Source organism: Typopeltis vanoorti, chromosome 9 (assembly GCF_054136105.1).
Source record: "Typopeltis vanoorti isolate ZY-2024b chromosome 9, IOZ_Tvanoo_1.0, whole genome shotgun sequence".
In the NCBI taxonomy this organism is placed as follows: domain Eukaryota; kingdom Metazoa; phylum Arthropoda; class Arachnida; order Uropygi; family Thelyphonidae; genus Typopeltis; species Typopeltis vanoorti.
The window spans coordinates 41,851,684-41,875,150 of NC_143557.1; the positions used below are offsets into that span (position 1 = coordinate 41,851,684).

The 23,467-nt window shown below is 34.6% G+C and overlaps 1 protein-coding gene across 1 annotated transcript in view; it reads left to right on the forward strand.

Moving 5' to 3' along the window:
- Ttc30 (tetratricopeptide repeat domain 30) overlaps window positions 1-23,467 on the forward strand; it is a 232,626-nt gene that overhangs the window by 81,573 nt on the left and 127,586 nt on the right. The window contains exon 7 of the mRNA XM_090397606.1: window positions 8,858-8,962. Within this exon, the coding sequence (XP_090253732.1) occupies window positions 8,858-8,962 (105 nt within the window). The remainder of the gene's footprint in view (window positions 1-8,857; window positions 8,963-23,467) is intronic.

A 23,467-nucleotide genomic window follows, 5' to 3' on the forward strand; every position in this document is an offset into this window, starting at 1 on the left:
TGACAGTGAAATTTGGGTAATAAACAAAGATAAACAAAGAATAAAAACAAGTGAAATGAGATTTATGAGAAGAACTGCAAAATACACATTATTAGTTCAAAAAAGGAACAAAGACATTTTAAAAGAACTAAAAACAAAATCAATAGAAGAAAAACTAAACAATTATAAACAAAAATGGATTGAACATGTAAACCAAATAGCCAACACCCGATATCCAAATACTAAAATATAAGCCAATTGGAAAGAGAAAGCAGGATAGACCTCAATAAAGGATATTGGATGGATAATGAGACCGGAACAGACCAATATGGTCTATACCCATAATTAGTGTTAAGATGATGACGGTTGTAGCATCCATAATTTGTGTAAAATGAATGCTGATCACCATGTAACACTAAAGGACAGGAAATAGTTTATTGTGTTATTGCAGGGTTTCTCAAGTTCATGATGCTTCCAGCCAATGTTACCTAATAGCTGTTTTGAAATTGCTTACTGTTAGATGTTTTCAGTATAATGAATGGTTTAAGATAGAAGTTGAAAGTTTATCATGATGAACAATCAGCATTTAAAAAAATTTGGATTTGTCAGAGAGAAGGAAAATTATAGAAGATTTTGAGATTATTTTATAATTCTGCATTAGCATACTGGGAGCAAAGATTTGATTTTGACAGAAATATAGTCTGTAAAAAAACTGGCACATTTTTGTTTAGTAGATAATGTATGCCTAAAGTATAAGAACTTCCTTGAAATAATTGAATATTTGAACTAAAGAAGAGTCAAACTTAAAATATATGTATGAGCATTTTTTATGAGTTTTCAATAATTCCAAATAATTTCAGTGTGAAATTTTTAGGAGATTGTACAACTGCTGGCAACAAATGGCAATTAATTTTAAAGGATATTCTTTTTAAATTTTTGAATATTTTCAAAGTGATGTCTTTTTTTCTGTCAATCCCTGCAACATCAAAACATTGCAGAATAACTTTTAATATAATGAACTTATATTGATATTTTGCAAATAGAGTTCATTATATTAAAATATAATGTGATGTGATGATGGAAACCAGTTTTCTGTAAAATCTGTTGATTTTACAGAATCAACAACTTTTTTGGTTAATTTTAATGATAATTTGGATTTTGGGATAAAAATAAATGACAATATTTTACTGAAATATCCAAAAAAATTAAGAAAAATATGAATCTAAAAAGAAATATCAATTTTGTCATTGAATTAATGTATTGTACTGTATCCAGAAAGATATAGTTTATATAATTATGGAATAATACAGTATATTTAGAAAATCATCTGTTACGCGTTTTTAAGCTTTCTTGGAGGTGGAAATTCTATTTTTGGTTTGATGTAAAAGTAAGTGTATGTCAGGGTTGCATGATAAGGAAGAAATTTAGAAAATCATCTGTTACGCTTTTTTAAGCTTTCTTGGAGGTGTAAATTCTATTTTTGGTTTGATGTAAAATTAAGTGTATGTCAGGGTTGCATGATAAGGAAGAAATTGCCAGTAAACCAGACATCAAGAATTGGAGAGATTTATTTCAGCTGTTTATTTAGATGATATTATATTCCCAAATGTTAAATCCAGAACAAGTTCTCAGGAATCTTTAACTAAATTAAATGACTGCTTTTACAAATTTGAAAAGAAAATCAGTAATTAAAAGCAACAACAACAAAAAACTGAAAATAGGTATAGACACAGTAAAATATTTCAGTTATTTGCACAACTTTAGGCACAATTTTTAGTTAAGATGCAAGTTAAATATGAAAAAAAAAAAAAAAAAAGAACAAAGTTGGTAGGGGAAGTCAGTTGAATAAACTTAGAAATAAGAGAGCAATTAGTCAAACAGTACACTAGTAGTATACAGTATGGTATAATGTAAACTACTAGTGTAGTATATAGTATAGTTTGTTATTAATATTATTATTATTAGACCTCCATGGAGTCTCATCATGGGATCTTACTGTTATACACATAGCTTATCATACTGTGCCTTAAATACATTTGCATTTCTCATTCACCACTCTCCATGCAAAAAACCTACTTCTCACTTGTTTGCTCACATCACAATGTTTGCTCCTAATGCAGCTTCCAGAGATTAGCTCTTGCTCTCTCTCTTCCCCCCCCCCCCCCAACATTTCATGAAAAACCCTCTTCAACGTTAATTTGATATGAACCCCTAATCAATTTATATGTCTTTACCATATCACTCCCTCCTCCTCCTCCTATCCATTAAGACTGTAAATTGCATCTTCTCAACCTTTCTTCATATTCAACATTCTAGAGACTGGAAACCACTTTAGTCAATTGTCTCCAGACCCTTCCAATACCCCTTCATCCTTTCGAAAACCAGGTGAACAAATCTATACACAGTAGTTCATATGAGGCCTAATACACAGGCCTTATATAATGGAACCAGAATCTCCTTGCTTCTACAGATCAGTGACCTCTGCATCATTGCTATCAGAATTCTTGTGCTATCCTCAGTTTTAGAAATGTGTCCTCTAAATTTTAGATCCCTTTCCACCATCACACCCAGATCTCTTTTCTTCACCTCTTCCAGTATATCCCATCTTTGTTTTCCAAATTTCAATACCTTACACTTTGCAAAATGGAACTGGTAGTCCACTCCTGTGCCCATTCACTCAGTCTATTCAGTTCCTCTTGTAAAGCCTTTGCATCAGCTCTACTTCTCATAGTTCTTCCCTACAAGAAGTATAAGTTGATCATATATATATATGAGTATATCTGTGAGGATAGTAAGGACAAGAAGGGACAGGCCATCCTGCTGATGGTAGCAGGGGACTTATGTCAACATAAGGTAGACATGAAAGAGAGAAATAGTGGCAATGATTATAAAGCATTTTGTGTAACATGGAGGTTAACAGGAAGACACATTTAGTTGGATGTTGCTATAGGCCTGGAAATGCCGGTGGTGATGAAGAAATGTATAAACAACTTGGATTAGTGAACAAAGGAAGATATTATGGGTGATTTTAATTATGGTGGTATAGATTGGAATGAAGAGATAGCATTTGGGAATAAGGAAAATGAATTTCAGGAGTTCTTGAGAGATAGTTATCTCTCAAGAACTCCTGAACTTTCTGAGATAGTTATCTCAGGCACACATAAAGGAGGGCACACAAGGATCGAGAGTTTTTGATCTGATCATTTCGTCAGAGGATGTATTTGCGAGTAAGGTTTCACACTTTCCTCCAGTTGGAGAGAATGATCATGATCAATTGGGGTTGTGGCTAGTCATATGCAGAACTTTTGTGAGGAAAGGTATATATGGAATTATAAGTCTGGTGATTATGACAAGCTTAGGAGACATCTTGGAGCTATAGCATGGAACGAGGAGTTGAATGGTAAGAAAATAAATGCAGCTTGAGAACTGAATATTACGGGAGAGTGACTCAGTTAGTAAGGAAAACAAAAGTGCAGAAATTGGCAAATCAGGCGAAGAAAACTCCTAGAGAGTTTTTAGATATGTGGCAAGTAGAAGGAAGAACGATCATGGTAAGATGAGGAAAATGGTAGAATGGTAACTGCTGCAGAAGACATTGTTGAGGTATTCAGTGAAAGTGTAGAGGATGTAGGAGAGAATGGCTTAATTGTAAGCAGGAGGTATTTGAGGAAATAAATAACCTTGATGTCAATAAGGCAATAGAATTTGATGACATATCACCATGCATCTTAAGGGAATGTTCCAGGGAATTGGCAATGGCATTGGCATGCCTGTTTAGTAAGAGTCTTACAATAGCACAGGTTCTAAGGGAGTGGAAGGAGGTAAATTGTTCCACTGCATAAAGGTGATAAGGCCGTAGCTTCGAATTATAGACCAGTATATATATCTGGAGTTATGGTGAAGGTACTGGTGAGATGAGAAGGATACAGAAATGGGTTGATAACAGCAGTATTCTCTGTGGTTATCAGCATGGGTTTGTTAAAGGGAAATCATGTTTTACTAACTTACTTATGTACTATAAAAAGGTGAAAAATGTCTTGAACAAGGGAGATGCATATGCAATGATTATATTGAGATTTTGCAAAAGATTTTGATAGACTGCCGTACAACAAGTTCTTATATAAATTGAAACAGGCGGGATTGGATAACAGACTTCTGAGTTGGATCAGTGATTGGCTGTTGGATAGGTATCAGAAGGTTGTATATGGGGATGCAGTATCCTGAAAGAGAAAGATCACTAGTGGTGTCCTGCAGTGGTCAGTTTGGGGACCATTGTTGTTCAATTTGCATTTTAATGATATTGGGATGGGTTTAACTAGTGATATATAGATGATGCAAAACTTGCGAGAGAATTGCAGAGTCAAGCAGATGTTATGGCCTTACAAGAGGACTTGAATAAGTTGTATGAATGGGCAGGTAAGTGGAACTGTCAATTCAGTGTTGCAAAGTGTAAGGTTTTGAGATTTGGTAAGCAACGATGGGATGCAAAGTACACACTTGGTTGGAAAACTTTAACGGAAGTAGAGGGGATGAAGATCTAGGAGTGATGGTGGACATGGACCTGAAATTCACGGTCCACATTGCACAAGTTGTGAAGACATCACATCGGATAATCTCGATGATACGGAGTATCCTGATATGCAGAAATAGAGAGATTATGATCCATATGAGGCCTTGATCAGGCTTCATGTGGATTATTATGCACAGATTTGGTTGTCAGGTTTTCATGGTGATGAAGATATGTTGGAAAGGGTGTAGAGAAGATTCACAAAGATGGTCAGTGGTGTTTGGAATGTGGAGTGCAAGGACAGATTAAGAGAATGTAAATTTCAAAGCCTCATGAATAGGAGGAATGAGAGGGGATATGATTGAGACATATTAGCTAGTCAGGGGTGGTATGAGGTTGACATGGAAGAAACTTTTCATAGAATGGGAAGGGTGGGGGTAGAAGAGGCCATCACTGGAAACTGTATACAGAGAGTGTGAGCAGAGGATTGAGGAGCGAGTTCTTTGCATCGAGAGTAGTTGGAAAGTGGAATGCTTTGCCTGATTGTGTTGTGAATATGGACACATTGAATCAATTTAAGGCACAGTTGGATGAGCATTGTGTGGAGTAGTGTGCACCTCCCATGATGAGTCTCTGACTCCATGGAGGTCAGATGATAATAATAATTTAAAAAGAATAGGAAAAGTTAGCAAAACAGGTGTATGATGGTAGGAAGAAGACTCAGAGGATGACCAAGATCGAGTGATTTAATGCTATTGGTAGTGTCTTGAAAGACCTAAATGTTAGATTTGACGGTACTGGAGGACCTCATCAATAGGAAACTGATAATAATGAAAATTTAATGATATATCATGGTATCCTGCATGACTCGTTGAGAGTAATACTAACTATTATAATAATGGAATTAACTCACGTAAATTATTCTTTATTCGTAGAAATTTCACCTGAGTATCACAGGCATCATCAGTACAGGTACAAGGCTAATTAAACAATAACTGTTATATTCACAAAGCGCTACCTAAGTAGCCAAGGTTAAATTTCCTAAATTTATTTAATTATTATTATTATTTATTTATTTATTTTTAATTTGTTTATAATAATTAAATTTATTTCTTATTTTTTTTTATATAAATATATATAAGTGTATACAATTATATGTTAGGAAAGATTTGCTGCTTTATAAAGTACTATCTCCCACAAGGGGGAAAGACGTAGGCCATCGGATCTGTTTAGGTTAGGAGAGTGAAGTAATGTTTCACATGTTTCTTTGTATAGCTGTTCCATTAGGAACCGACTTTTGTGAATTACTTTTGTCTTGTTCCACTTAACTCTGTGTCTGGTGTTGATGGCATGTTCTGCAAGTCCAGACTGTTCGGGTTCAAGGTACTGGATGTACGACTGGTGTTCTTCTAACCAGCTCAGGTCTAGTTAGAAGAACACCAGTCGTACATCCAGTATCTTGAACCCGAACAGTCTGGAATTGCAGAACATGCCATCAACACCAGACACAGAGTTAAGTGGAACAAGACAAAAGTCATTCACAAAAGTCGGTTCCTAATGGAATGGCTATACAAAGAAACGTGAAACATTACTTCACTCCCCTAACCTAAACAGATCCGATGGTCTACATCTTTCCCCCTTGTGGGAGATAGCACTTTATAAAGCAGCAAATCTTTCCTAACATATAATTGTATACACGTATATATATTTATATAAAAAAAATAAAAAATAAATTTAATTATTATAATTGAATTATTGAATTGAATTGAATTGAATTGAACTAAATAATTAAATTTAAATTATTAAAAAAATTAAAAATAAATAAATAAATAATAATAATAATTAAATAAATTTAGGAAATTTAACCTTAGCTACTTGGGTGGTGCTCTGTGAATATAACAGTTATTGTTTAATTAGCCTTGTACCTGTACTGATGATGCCTGTGATACTCAGGTGAAAATTCTACAAATAAAGAATAATTTACATGAGTTAATTCCGTTATTATAATAGTTAGTAATATGTCTACTCACGGTATTTCCTTACTGAAACTTAAATCATTGAGAGTAAATATCAGCAATTTGATTATTAAAAATGATTTTTTTTCTCTAGTCATGTTAAATTTTATTTTATTTTATTTTATTTTATTATTTTGAAAAAAAACAGGCATAGAAACAGGTTTTAAATATTTCAATCTAATTACAGAGATGTGCAAGTAGATTGAAATATTTAATTTGGTTATTAAACTCTTCAAGTCTTTGATTCCAGAAAATTTTGACATGTATGTTACTAAAAACCATGGAAATCTAAGTACAACAACATTTTCTATATACTACATACATAATTATACTGCATATTTTTATCTCATTTTGTGATGAGCAGAGTAAGAGAGAGAGAACTTTGGGTAAGTATCTTGTCTTCCTTGTTCTTCTCTCTCTCTCTTCCAGCAGATTGCCAGATTTCAGGACAAACTTATATTGTTTTTTTTTCTCCATTTTTTCTTATGTTATACAGTTTTAAAATCATTAATCAACAACAACAGAAATAAAAAAGAATTACCATCACACTTAAAAAGATAACAGTTGAATGCAACATAACACGATAGCACAGCTGTGCTAACTTGGCTATATCACTGGACTGTAAAGAGATAATTTAAATCTTTAGGCATATTTTATGTGTCTCGAATGTTTGCAGGATTTGTACTCTCGAGTACCTGAAGAAATGTCTAAATTTTAACTGTCTAAATGTTTAAATTTGCTTTAGCCTTCGATCTAACATGGTTTTGAAATTCATACATTAGTAACTACTCATAAATTTTATGCTTTGATTTTATTTATTTCAAAACTTCATCTTATATAATTCTGTGTAATAGCTCATGAAATTAATGCAGTAACATAATTTTAAAATGAAAACGCAAGTATGGTAAACTGATTGCATTATATGTGCTTTTTGCTGTATAAGAGTTTTTCATTCTTGACATGAATGTGTGTTGTTGTTCTGTCTCTGCTTAAGCATATACAGCAGTAGTGTGATCTTGAAATTCTGAAGTTGAAGAAGTAGGGTTTACTGCTCAATGGAAAAACATGCAAACCGAAAGTCATTATCAAAAATTATACTTTATTTACTTACTAGGCATACCTTTTATTGCAAGTTGTCTCTAGGCAGGCACTAACAAAAGAATGTGACAAACACTAACCACCTTATTAAAAGAAGCTTGGTCACACCTTTGTCGATTAAATTAGAACACTGAGAATCTTTACTTATCATGTAAATTATGTATTGTTAATCCTGGGTTAAAGATTAAAATCTTCAAGAATTCACATTTTTTGTGTTTAAGAATTTTATATTTTCCAAATGTATGCTGAATTAAAAACATAAATTAGTTGGCAACCAAACATTCAGATAGGAACAGTATAGGTGGTTAAACTAATTCTTAACTATCTTGTATTATGAATTTAAAAAATATGATTACAAATTTACAGTTTAATTAATGCTTATGAATTAAAATAACTAAGTGTCCAATGAATTTAAATGACAGTTGGAATGCAGTTATCTGATGATATAGTATAATGGAATTGCTTGATAAATAGATAATTTTGATAAAATCAAAAGCAATAATTAAGGGGATACAAATACCTTGTTGTTCAACTGCCAGTAAGCAAAACTCTAAGATCGAGAACTACGAATCTATGAGTTTCATGTATACCGAAAAACTATCAGCGAATCCAAGTGTAAATGACCACTTGGTAGTACAACACCAAGGCAACTCGAAGCAAAGGTGGAGCAAGCTCTCTCACTATCCTTGATATTTTCTCATAATGTAAAAACACAGCCCCTAGGGGATGTAATACTGTAATTACATTATGAGGAGAGGTCACTACCCAGACCGGTTTCAACCTTTTTTGAGGTCTCATCAGTGAGTAGGTAGACCTGGAAGATAACAAGGTTTAAGTGAAAAGAACTTACATACCTTTACTATACGAATGCCATAAAGGTGTGTTTGTATATTATAACATAAATTGAAAGCCAAACGGCTATTTTTCTGGCATCTTACATCCCCTAGGGGCTGTGTTTTTACATTATGAGAAAATATCAAGGATAGTGAGGGAGCTTGCTCCACCTTTGCTTTGAGTTGCCTTGGTGTTGTACTACCAAGTGGTCATTTACACCTGGATTCGCCGATAGTTTTTCGGTATATATGAAACTCATAGATTCGTAGTTCTCGATCTTAGAGTTTTGCTTACTGGCAGTTGAACAACAAGGGATGCCAGAAAAATAGCCATTTGGCTTTCAACCAAAAGCAGTGTTTGTTTTTTTTTGTTTTAATACAAAATTTTTAATAATCCATGTCTCTTTGGTTTTTCAACATTTTAGATCTTTCCTATAACATTGCTCTTTGTCATTACCGGATGAAGCAGTATGCATTAGCACTCAAACACATAGCTGAAATTATTGAAAGGGGAATACGAGAACATCCAGGTAAACTTATTATTTTTTTCTGAATGTTGTTATTATTATTCTGGAAGTTTATTTTGCACTTGATTAGACTATAATAAATTTAGTGTAATCCTTTATCCAAGTGTAAGCAAACAAAGTTTGCGCCTGAAAATATCTTCAGACTGAGGTAAGGTGGTACATCCCTTGGCAACTCATAGCAAAGGTGGAACAAGCTCTCATCACTCCTTGTCTCAATATCTCCCATAATGCAAAGCACATATCTCCTTGCGGACATGTGCTTTGCATTATACAAAGACGTATAATGTCTTTGTATAATGCAAACATGTATACTGCCATGCATTATGGGAGATACTGAGACAAGGAGTGATGAGAGCTTGGTCCACTTTTGCTACGAGTTGCTAAGGGATGTACCACCTTACCTCAGGTGGTACATCCCTTACCTCTTATCACTCCTTGTCTCAGTATCTCCCATAATGCATGGCAGTATACATGTTTGCATTATACAAAGACATTATACGTCTTTGTATAATGCAAAGCACATGTCTGCAAGGAGATGTGCTTTGCATTATGGGAGATACTGAGACAAGGAGTGATGAAAGCTTGTTCCACCTTTGCTACGAGTTGCCAAGGGAGGTACCACCTTACCTCAGTCTGAAGATATTTTCAGGCGCAAACTTTGTTTTCTTGCACTTGGATAAAGGATTAAACTAAATTTATTATAGTCTAACCAAGTGCAAAATAAACTTCCAGCATCTTTCTCTAAATCCAGAGTAATTTAGTAATAAGATGGTACACCGGTTTGCAACTCATATAGGTAAATATGACCTCTCCATTGCTTTTGCCTTAGTATCACCACTCTGGGTCTGCCTCCCAGTGATGAGACCTCAATAAAGGTCAAAACTGGTCTGGGTAGTGGCCCTTCCCTTAATGCATGGCAATATACATGTCTGCAAGGAGATGTGCTTTGCATTATGGGAGATACTGAGACAAGGAGTGATAAGAGCTTGGTCCACCTTTGCTATGAGTTGCCAAGGGATATACTACCTTACCTCAGTCCTGAAGATATTTTCAGGTGCAAACTTTGTTTGCTTACACTTGGATAATGGATTAAACTAAATTTATTATATCATTATTATTATTATTATTATGCAGGCCTCCATAGAGTCAAAAAACTCATCATGAGAGGCCCATCCTAGAAAACAGTTCTATAATTTGACACTTCCAGTCTGCTACCACCCATATGCAGTGGCATTGTCTTACCCTCCTTCCACTCCTTGTGTACCTTTCCCTTGGCCAGACTTTCATTGAGAAAGCCAGGTCAGTGGAACTGTATTTGAAATACACTCTCCTCTTGCACTTCTAAAGGAAGTGCCCTGAATCTGCCCTATCCCTCTAGTATTAAAACCTACTCCTCCAGGATGAAATACCCAAATAAAGTTTTCATTGAACAATTCCACTATATCCTTTGCATCAGTCACTCTGTTCCCATTTTTATCCAACAATGTCATTCTTCTACAATCACTTCACCTCCTGTTGGCCACATAACTAAAAATTCCTTAGGCTTTTCTTTGAATCTCAGAGCCAATCTCTTCTAATATTCCAGTTTTGCCTTCCTTACTATACTGGTTACTCTCCTGGTCTGAGTCTTATATTATTTACACGTCTGCTATCCACTCCTCTTCTTATATCTCTTTCATAGCCTCTTCTTAACCTGCAGTTTCTGTTTGTTATTGTTTGTCATCCACTTTACACCAAATTGTGTCCTCCTCTTCACTTTCATTATTCACCTTACTATTGCTGCTAATAAATATTCTTTCACAATTTTCCAAGCACTAATGATATCTCACCCTTCCAATTCCTCCCTTCATGGGATTGTCCCAAGTCGATATCTAAGACTATTTCTACAAGAGGTCACCCCCCCCCCTGCTACCATCCATCCTGGTAATTCTAGTTTCCCTGCATTGTTCAGAGAACAGTATTCTCTCCAGATGCGTTCCTCATTCAAATACAAGCTGTCTCTCACATACAGTTCCTTTCTGTACTCAAATGCCTTCCAAGCATCCACGTAATCCAATCCTTTCTTTCAACATATTCTGGCTGTTATACTATTCATTATCGATGCTCCTCTCTGCAGCTCTGCATTATCATTCCTGGACAACACACTCACTACTCTCTGAGTCCTCTTCCATACAACTTCAAGCATGAACTTCAGATCTCTTGCCACCTGATTCACACTGCCTCTGAAATCATTCCTGCCCACCATCACAATCATCTCATCCACCCTTTAACTTCACATAATTGCCATAGTCACACTTTCTATCGTTCCTCTAGGCAAACATTCCTCAGGCATTCTATCTTGCACATCACGGATCATCAAGAGTCCATATATCACATCTCTTACCACTCTGTTTCTTCCTTGTTCACCTGCATTCTTCACTTTCTCTCTCTCTCTCTCCTTTAACACTTTCTTTCTTTGTTCTCCTACTTACACTGTCCTGGTATCTCTCCATCACTGGTTCCTGTACTCCCTCGCATTTTTCTCATTCCCTCTCTTCTACTATTATTCCCATAACTCTCTTTCACTCGTACTCTGATTTGCTTTGCATTCATCATTTCCAATAGCATGATCTCTTTTTTCCCACTTCTCAACTCATTCCAAAGACATTCCACCTCCTCTTTTAGCGCATCTTTCTCTCTCTGTAAGCTATTCACTTTTGCTCACCATTCATCCTCCCAACTAAGACCATCTCTGAAAACTTCACAATGATTCAAACTTTCCACACTCCCTACTTTTATCTTTTATTTTTTTCATTTACATTTCACTCGTATTACACATTATACAGCACCTTGAAAGTCGTGTATTTTGGTGAAACAGTGTGATTTTCAAATAAATTTCATTATGGTAACTATATATGTTCTTTTTTACATAAAATATTCATTTTTAAATGTTTTTTTTAGAGCCATAATTTGTCACGAATATTCAAGAGTCAATTTTTGTTATAACATCCCACATCAAAGGAATGAAGTGTTGTGAAATTAGACTAAGCTTTTCAAGGAGATTTCACAGACTCCTACAGACAATGTGATTGAAGCACTGGTGAATAAGTTTAAAAAAACTGAGTCTGTGTGTGTGTGTGATGAGGAGAGAAGTGAAAGCATTGAATCAGTTTGAGAACCCCTATGAGGAAATTAGATGATGATGGAACTTACACTATCAGTTATGGAAGAGATATCAAAGACTAAACATATTCAAGACATCGGTGTACAAAATTTTGCATTCGACACTGAAAAAAACCCTGCCACATCCAATTATTGCATGACCTGCATAAAGAAGAATAGCAGAGGAACTCCCCTAAAGTAAATGTGTGACTTGGGATGCTGAAATAAAAAATTTATTGACTTTTCTTTTCACAGAAGTAAGTCACAGAAACTATTCATCTTGATATATTTCAGAAGATTTTTGAACCTTAACTTCCTGATGATGATATTCTTGAAAGTATAGTGTTTCAGCAAAGTGGAGCACCGTGTCAGTACACGCAAACTGTCCAGTAATACATGAGCGGGGGCTTTCCAAATCAGTGGATCAGATGTGGTGAACCTAGACCTTGTGGGGAACATTCTCCTCATCATGCCCTGACCCAGTTCTTTTAAACTTATTCACCAGTGCTCTAATCACATTGTCTTTGGGACTGGTATGAAATCTCCTTGAAATGCTTTGTCTAATTTCATAATACAGTCATACCCCGATTTACGCGAATCCGGAGTTATGCAGTTTCTTATATGTACGTATTCCCGTCCCGCTTCACGACTCACCACTAGTCATATCTTTCAGGTGCCGGCCGCATTCGCCAGTGTCACACATGCTGTGAACAAGCACTGACGTGTTTCGTGTGGTCTCCATTCATACACGATTTTTATAGTCTACAAACTTTGCAATTGTTTAATGTTATGTTCTTGATAAAAATTTTATCACATAAAAAATAATAATGTCATCCAAAAGAAGCAAGTCTGGTTCTTCTACTGCCAGCAAGAAAAGGAAAACATTGACTTTGGAAACGAAACTCAACATTATTAAGGATTTTGAAGGCGGAATGAAAATTTGTGAACTAGCAAAGAAGTTCGATCTACAGGAATCCACAGTAAGAACAATCATAAAAGAAAGGTTTACTGATTTTGGAGGACATAGATTCTAACGAGGAACAAATTGTAGCCACAAGGCAAGGAAGGAAAAAATTATTAGCTTGCTACGAAGAAATTTTGCGTAACAAGAAAATGACATTATGCTGTCAGACGAATCTATTAGATTTTATGAAACCATCGACATCGAAATAACTTTCTTTTTTTTATATACGAAAAACTACAATTATGATTATATTTCTTAAAAAATATAGGTGTTTTTGTAAACCTTTGGTCCCAGTTGTATGTTTGTATATATAAATTACATGCAAAATTATACCCCGAGTTACACGAATTCGAATTACGTGCTCTTTTGTTGGTCCCACCTACCGCGTAATTTCAGGGTTTTACTGTACTTCATTTCTTTCATGCAGGATGTTATAACAAAAATTGCTCTTAAATGTTCATCATGAATTATTGCCTGAAAAGAAAACATTAAAAAATAATGAAAATTATAAACACATCTGTAATGCATTATATGTTATATGTAAAAAAGAATAAATATACTTGTAAAATCACACTTCAAAATCACACTATTTCATCAACATAAGGAATGACTTGAAACACCTCATATATAGCAAATATCTGACACAAGAAAAGTTTTAATAATAATAAGAAGAAGAAAACTTTTCCTTGCATTTCTGAGAGAAATTAATTATACCTGCTGGTATTAAATAGACATTGTATTTTTTCTGTTAAGGCTATGCTTTTGTAGCATATTAGTGCTATTGCTCCATAACCTGCAATTTATAGATTCACATAAATCCTATTCCAGTTTTTGAATATGATGTAAAATGAACTGAAATTTAGTATGAAATACTAAATGTGTGTTTGTGTGTGTTGAAAGAGTTTTATCCTGAGTTTATTTTATGTTAAAGATACCAAGAAATTATATCTATTATTCTTCTTCTTCTTTTCAGCCATTTTCAGTCCACTGCTAGACGAAGGCCTCCTCCAGCTCTTTCCATCTTTCTCTGTTCTTAGCTATGGTTGACCAATTTTTTCCAACATATTTTACAGTTCATCATCCCATCTTCTTTTAGGATGTCCTCAGCCTTGTTTCCCTTCTTTTGGAATCCACTTTGTCTTCTCTTCTGGATAGATGTCTGGCCCATTTCCATTTTATTTGCTTGTGGTAAAGAATGATGTCAGTGTTATGAGTCTGGCTTCTTAACCAGAAGCCAGACTTGTAACTCTATATACAAGTAGCTCAGACGTGAATATGTTTCACGCTCAAAACAGAGTTTTGCTTCCTTTGGAAAATAATTAAAACCAAGTATATTATTTCTTTGTATCATTAATGTATAATAAACCCAAGGTAACAAACTTTCAACATCTTTCTCTCATCCAGAGATTTTTATTAATGAATGGTTGAGCTCCTTTTGGTCACTTATATAAGAGATATATATGACTTCTGCATTACTTCAACATTGGTATCTCTCCTGGGTCTGGCTTCCACTGATGAGACCTCAATAAAGTTGAAACCGGTCTGGGTAGTGGCCCTTCCCATTAAGCATAGCATTATACACATCTGACAGAGGATGACTTCATATTACTTGCCTTAGTATGAAGTCATCCCATAATGCAAAGCATTATGGGATACATACTAAGGCAAGTAATATGAAGTCATCAGCTTCTATATACAAGTATCTCAGACGTGAATATATTTCATAAACACAAAACATTGTTTTGCTTCCTTGGGAAAAGGATTAAAACCAAGTACATAATTTCTTGGTATCTTTAATATATATATATATATATATATATATATATATTAAAGATAAATATGTTATAAAGATATATTTGATATATATTTAACATAACATATTTATATGTTAACTATCTTTATATATTTATATATATGTTACAGATTATATATATATTTATTTATTTATTTGTATGCAGATTGACTCGGTTTATGAACATGTTCAATAATTTTAATGACTTAAACCACCGAGATAATTAAGAATAAAAGTTTAATAAGGACACAACTAGTTTCGTTGGTAAGCCAACTTCATCAGGTGTCAAAGCACAAAAGTATATACAAAAAGACCGACAGAAACATTACGCACTAACAACAACAGAGCTATCAAAAACTGTACTTTAGTTTAAATTGGAGTCCATGCTTCAGTTCAAGCTACATTTATACGTGCATGTGTGTGTGTGTGTGTGTGTGTGTGTGTGTGTGTGTGTGTGTGTGTGTGTGTGTGTGTGTGTGTGTGTGTGATCTTGTGAGAACACCAGCACTGAACAGCAGAGCTATGTGAATCTGGAAAATTGTAGCTAAGGTTGCTATTCATGTGGTAGAATTGAGGGTGATTTATTTATTTTATCTACATTTATCTACTTCACATTTATATCTACCATTTCAAGATCCCTTGTTTTCTTTGGTATAGTTCCATCAGTAGATTATGCAATGTTCCATCTGTGGATCCCATATTTTAAAACCTTATAGTTAGCTGCATTAAACTGATATTCCCCTTTCATTTCCCCGCCTTTTCAGTTTCTTTAAATCTTCCTGAATAAAAACTATTATATCAGCACTATTGCTAACAACTCTCCCAAGCTTCATATGAACTGCAAACATCTGAATATGCGCCTGCAATCCACTGACATTATCTTTGACATAAAGGTTGAATAATAACAGACATAGTGCTAAGCCTGGTGTTTATTACTTAGCAAGATTTTGCCTGTTTCAGTCTTCTTTGTGTCAGTAATATTATGCTCCAAAATCTAAGGACAAATTCAAATGAATCAGCTTCTAGCAATTTGTATAAATAATGATTTTGAGTAGAAAGCGGGTATACACATTCAAATTTTTGAATCGCATGCAAAGGGGCTACGTGATAGCACTCAACAGGATAAAAGGCCAAAGGCTGCACTAAGCGTTTGAAGGAAGTTCTAGCTCTTTTCATGAAGGAATAAAGTTACAAACTTGAATGTCTTGTAATGTCTCAAAGACATCCTCTGGATGATTTCATATGAGGAAGAATTATTGAAAAGCTTGAAGAAGGCTGCAGAATTACTGATATTGGCAGAGAGTTTGGAATCTCACATAGTTTTGTATCCAGCTTCTGGGCAGCATTTCAGACCAATGGAATATGATCCAGATGTTTGCTAAGAGGTCTACCACAGAGCATGAAGATAGATTTTTGATTATAACAGCAAAACATAATCAATGCACTGGCAGGTCAGCTTGTAAGTTGGATGACCCACCATGCTACAACTTGACAAACTGCAGGGAGACATCTGTGACAAGTAGGCCTATATGCTTGAAGGCCTGTAGTCTATCCACAGCTGATCATAGAGCACGTTTTCTGTGGTGTTGTATCCATAAAAATTGAACAAGACACCAATGGGCTAATGTACACTTTATGGATGAGAGCCATTTTTAGTCTTTCCTCCGATTCTACATGACACTTGATCTGACATGAAAGTGGTACTACTTACATCGTGAGAATGTTCTTGAAAGGGATAGATACAGTGCTGCTGGGGTCATAATATGAGAAGGCATTATGCTTAATGGATGCACTGAGCTACAAGTGCTGGAAAAGGACTATGGCTAGTGAACGATATTGCAACAAAGTTCTTCAATGTCATGTTCAATTGTTCCATGGTGCTGTAGGTAAAGAATTCATTTTTACAGATGATATTGGCACATCATATTGTACACCAGCAGTAGAGATAATTCTGGGGACCGAGGATATTAATCGAGTAGCCAGCACACTCCCCAGATCTCATCTCCATAGAACATGTATCGAAATTCCCAGAACACAAACAAGGCCTTATCCTTGCTCTGAAGGAGGAATGGGCTACTTTTCCTCAAGAACTCCCGAATCACTTGGTGCCAAGTATGGTACAACATTATGAGAGCTGTATTGCAGTTTAGGGTGGACATATTCCATGCTGAAATGTCTCTTTGCATAGCTGTAAACACTAAACATTAATTCCTTAACTACATCCTTAGAAAATTTGTGACTTTTGCCAAAAATGTATTGCAGTTTAATTTGTACAAATTTTATAACACATTTTTGTGTAATATAATTTATTAACATGTTGACAGGAAATTTATGTCCTCATTTGGCTGTGGTCATGAAAATTTTTCATATGCAGGTAGAAATGTAGTTCGCCCTTAGCTTTTGGACTCCAGTGTAGTTATGTCCACATAGTACTTCTCTAGTTCTTCTGCCATTTTGACTTTTCTGTGGATGCTTCTTATGTTGATAGTGCCTATCTTCTTGAATTCTGCTGTTGAGTTTGTTCCAGAGCTGACATTTCACTGTTTGGCCTTGTTACCATATAAAAACAGTAGGATCTTGTTTAACCAAGTGATGTCCCAGCCAGCTTGAAATTTCATGTTTGTACTATTATGCTTCGTTCTGGTTTTCCGCATTCATGTCAGTTCCATCATCGGTCTCTCATCGTGGATGAGAGACCGATGATGGAACTTTTGGAAATTTCATGCTTGCATTTTTACAGATGCACCACATATCATGACAGTTATTTGACTGTAACCAGTTACTGGGAATGGGGAGGTAGGGGAATGACTAATGTGTTCATTTTAGGATATATTAGAAAACAATAAGTAGAAAGGTATATTTGAATTACTCCTCATCATCATCATCAAATTCCTGCCATGTACCCTCAAGGGGTGTACAAGATATGATAGTACTACATGAAAAAAAATCACATCATTACTAACTTCCTATCTACGATTTTCCTCCATATCAGTCTGTTACTTGTCAAGACTCCAACATTATCAGATCTTATATTTCTATCGTCTAAGGCACTTTGTACCGTATCAATCCACCTATATCTTGGTCTTCCTCTGGGTCGTTTTCCTGCCAACATGGCAGAGAACACTTAATTTGCTAATCTTTCCTCTCCCATTCTATTTAAGTGACCATACCACCTGAGATTAGCTATGCTAATGCATTCCTGGATGCTGACAATATCAAGTTCTTTCCTAATATCCTCATTTTTAATATGATATTGCCATTGATGCCATCTGTTCACGCCTCTAATCTTTCTCAGGACTCTCATATCTGCGGTCTCTAGTCTTTGGTCAAGTGTTTTACTTCTAACCCAGCTCTCAGATCCATAAGTTAAAACTGGTTTGAACACTGTCTTGTATACAGCTAATTTAGTGTTCCGACTAATTTCTCTCTTATTTAATATGAATTTATTCAATTGACTTCCCATCATACCAGCTTTGCTGATTCTGTTATCTATTTCTATATTTAATTTACCATCTTCACTAAAAGTCGTGCCTAAGTAGCTGAAATGTTTTACTTGTTTCACAGGTTCTCCATTCACAACACAGTTGACATTTTCAATGATTCTGCCTGTTTTCATTGTCTTTGTCTTTTTATTGCTGACCTTCATACCATATCTATTACAACAGTTATTCAATTTAGTCAGAGAATCTTGCAGACTTGTAGCGGATTTATTTAGAAGTATAACATCATCATTCGCATAAAGCAAAGAGCTGACATTAACATCTCCAATGTTAATGTCAGCTCTTAATACCACATTCTTTCATAATGTGATCCATATAGATAATGAATAACAGAGGGGATAATGTACATCCTTGTCTCACACCAGATTTAACATTAAACCATCTTCCTGTACTTCCTTCAATTCTAACTGCTGACTTACAACTCAAATAAAGACTAAGTATTGCTTGATATAATGCCCCATTGACACCATATAACTGTAGCGTATTGAATAGCTTATCTCTTGGCACCTTGCCATATGCCTTTTCCAAATCGACAAAACTTAAATACACATCTTTGTTATATTCCCATGCTTTCTCGACTATTTGTCGTAAAGTGAAGATCTGATCGTGAAAGCCTCTATTTGGCCTGAATCCAGCTTGTTCTTCACCAAGCTTTTCTTCCACAATTCTTCTCAACCGTTTCTCAAGTATACTTGCATAGATCTTGCCAGGAACACTCAGTAGGGAAATACCTCTGTAATTCTCACATTCAGTTTTATTTCCCTTTTTATATATGGGTACTATTAGAGCTCTACTCCGATCATCGGGAATTCGTCCCTCTGTCCAGGCTTTCTGAACTGTGCAGTGCAGCCACTGTAAGACTTTTATACCTCCATACTTCAGCATTTCTTGTTGAATATCATCTACTCCTGCTGCCTTTCCACATTTCAAGCCTTTGATGGCTTTTTATACTTCAAGTATGAATATGTATTCCTGACTGCATGCCTGATCAGTGTTTTTTACTACTGTGCTGTCATCATTGCTTGTTTCATTTAGCAGTTTTTCAAAGTAATTACTCCATACTTCAAGGATATCTTTTTCTCCTGCTTTCATGTCACCTTTATCATCTCTAACTCGTTTTACAGCACTCTTTCCTCCATTCCCAAGCTTCTTCAACAACCTCCAGAATATTTTACCACCTTCTTGATATTTATTTTCTATATTCTTGCCAAAGTCCTCCCATGACTTTTGTTTAGCTAGTTTTACACAGTGTTTAGCATTCTTGCATTTGTCTCTATATTCTCTAAGAGCACAAGCTAACTTATTTGACAGGAACTTTTGATATGCTTTCTTCTTTTCCTTCACTGCCTCTTTAACTTCCTGTGTCCACCATGGAGTTCTAATTTTTCTATCCTTGCAGACAACTTCACCACATGCCTCTCTAGCTGAATCAGTCAGGCTTTCTTCAAGGCTTGCCACTGAATCTCCAAGGTTTGATTCCTGTTCTCAAACTCTTTCATTTTTTCTTCAATAATCTTTGTGTATTTTAGTCTACAGTTCACATCTGAGAGCTGCTCAACTTTTATTCGCTTTAAAACTTTCTTACATGTTATTCTTTTCAATATGAAATTCAATTTTATCCTGCTCAAGACTAAATAGTGATCACTTTCAATTTCAAATCCTCTGTACACTCTGGTGTCCTGCACCAGGGAGAAAACATCACTATCAACAATAACATAGTCAATGAGACTTTTCGTTTTCCTTATTTCTTCTCTCCATGTGAATTTGTGCACATTTTTATGTTGGAACATGATGTTAGTAATAACCAGTCCATATCCTCAGCAGAAATCCATCAGATATTTGCTATTATTATTAGCTTTGCTCTTTTCTCCAAATTTTCCCAAAATATTTTGTATATCTTACAACCATTTCCTACTCTGCTATTTAGATCCCCAACAAGGACCAACATTTCCTTTTTCATTGTGTCAGTTGCTTTTTCTAAAGCCTCAAAAAATTCGAATTCACTAAAATTTACTAAAAGGTGTAAATACGTGAACCATCATTAATTAGCCATGTGAAGATGGGAAATATAAAGGAGAGAAATAACAAGTGTGAATAGAAATATTTTCATTACTGGCAAACAAATTATTAATAATTAACATTTATGATATTATATATGTGTCCTATAAGTTGCTTGGTGGAGCAACTTATCCTATAAATTCTCGACATACGTATGTGCATTAATGATGGCATAATTTTAAAAAATATTCTGATGAGGAGAGGATTTGTTTTGCAAAATATAAAAAACTTAACCCAGTAATAATGTCCTCTGTATATATTTGGTAGCTCAGTAAAAAAATTATAGGGAGAGGCTAATCCAATGAGTTATTGTTGGTCAGATGATTTATTTAGGCATGGAAGGAATATACAGGAAAATCTCACTTAACGCGATTAACTAATCCTTCAATTAATGTGCGTTAAGCGAAATTGCATTAAGTGAATACAATAAATAATAAGAATAATTATAATTCATCCATCAGTTAGTGTAAATTTGAAGAAAAAAAATGTATAATCTATATTAGAGGATAAAATCATCAAAGTTAATAAAAATCAGTTTCTTAAATTTTTATTTAATGTCTAAACATATGACTGAACAACTTTTTTACAAAAAAATTAAGTAAAGATATTTGAAATAGTGCTTGGCTTTTTCATCTTGTCATACAATTTGCGATAGCTTTATCAAGATTTCGGCATACTTCAAAGTTTTGTACCATATCACAATCAGCATCAAACAAAATTTCCTTAGTATGCTCAATGTAATTAAAAACTAGCTCAAGTTCTTTTGCAGTTAGCTTCTTAGTCATAACATTCTCTTCTTGTTTGCACTCCCTATCTTCTTTTTCTTCATATGCATGCTGTTCTTCTAGTTGAAGATCATTCTCACTTAACTGTTTTGAATGGGAATTGAGCAAGTTTCTCACATCTTCATTATCCAGTTCATTAAATCCAAGTTCTTTTCCAATTGTGCTGATTTCTTTAATAATATTATCAGCTAGCTTATTAAAATCAATGAAATCATTTGCACAGTGAGGTAAGACCTTCTGCCACATGGTTTCTTTATTACTACAACTTTCTTTATTAGTCTTTCTCTTTTCCATATCAGGGGTTGAATATAATAAATCCTTATAGGAATCAAGTGGATATTAAATCCAGCATTATTTCAAAACCAAATACAGAAACTATAAAAGTTTCGTGTGAAATTTGACCAGACAGCTTACGGGAATACATTCGCTGGTATTTACGAATTGCCCTAGTCAGAGCTTATAGGAGACATGCCCGCTATGACAGTGTCCATATATTTTCCTCCTATTGGTCCATTTTGATAAAGTTTCACTGGCTTGACAGCTGTTTCAAACTGGTTGGTTTTTGTCAGAGACCAGGCAGAAATCTTAAGAGAGCAAAAACTCTCAGTACTAAGGAACTTGAAATGCCAGAGAGGTGTATTTTTCATAAGCAAACTCTCGGTCAGTACGTAAAAGTATTTACTAAAAGGCTTTATCAAAATGGACTAATAGGAGGGGAATATATGGATGCTGTCATAGTGGGTATGTCTTCTATAAGGTCTGGATAGGGCAACCCATAAATACCAGCGAGTGTATTCCCATAAGCTCTCTGTCAGATTTCATATGAAACTTTTATAGTTTCTGTATTTGGCTTTGAAATAATGCTGGATTTAATTCCATTTGATTTTTACAAATTTTCATCGCCGAAGTGAAGTTTTTTGGCTCTTTATTTTAGTAAAGCTTTATAGGTATCTAAATTAAAACAAAATGAAGGAAAAGTGATTGAGCAAGAGAACAGAGATTGCACATGTGCTTGCGATGATAGCTTTGAGTTAACTGCCGAGTATTCGCCGCCTACCTGCTGCACTACCACTGCCGACTACGTTGAAAAGTGACACCGCTCACTACAGATTGGCAACAAAAAATTTCGCATAAAGTAAAAAAATCGCATTAACTGATTAATCACTCACTAAAAGCAGGAAATAGTATCATTTCACTCATTCGTGCTAACTGATTATCGTGCATATTAATTCACGTTAAGCAAGGTTTCCTGTATATTACAAGTCAGTTTTTCCTTTAAAGTTTGTTGTGCTTTTTATGTGTATTTTTCTGTTTTATTTATATTTTGTATGGTTTTCTAAGAATTCTCTTTTGTTTACTGAGGATCAGTATATACTTCTTACACAGTAATAGGATATGTAAATAGTTTCTGATTATCATCAGAATTATCCACCCTTTCAAAATCCAACATTAATTTTTCTTTTATTTCTAGCTGCTCTTCAGTCTTATCAATAATAAATATCTCACATATGCTAGTATTTTGATGTAGATCAATAACTTCGTATTATACACAGAAGTATTCATTTTTATTCAGGAATAGATAAATTTTTACTATGTCTGTTGTTTCCAAAGACTGGAATAAAAATATTCTTACACCATGAAAAGCATTCCAGCCTTAATAGACACTATACAGCAAGAGTTAAAAAAACAAGTAGTTTTATTTGTATCAATAAATACAATACAGAGACATTTTACAATTTTTGTACTATATATGGCAACAATTATTATAATTAGAGACCACTGAAATGACAAATCCTGAAAAACACTCTTTTCTTCCAAACTGTGCTGCATGCATACAAGCAAAGCAGATTTATTGAAGCACAAAAGCATAGTATCTAACTAAACACATTTGTTCAAACATCCTCTTTCAAATTTTCAATTGTGCATAAAATATGTGAAATAGCTGATTAAAATGCATTCATTGTTTACAGAAAGCGCACTGTTTATGTAAACTTAAAAGATGCTGGATGATCTGGATATTACTGGGTGATTTCCATATAACCTTTAAGAAATACAGAGAATTGACTAGCTCTTTTGAACTAATGTGATGCCCTAACCTGAGGCATTCCATTTAGTAGGTATCCATTGAATGCTGGTTGAACAAGGATGGCTGGCAATCTTACAAATCAAATTCTACCAAAAAACTCACAACTAACATGCCATATGTGCTTTGTGAAAATGAAACTACCTGATGCAGAAGTGGCATACATGTGCTAAAGCTAATTCCCA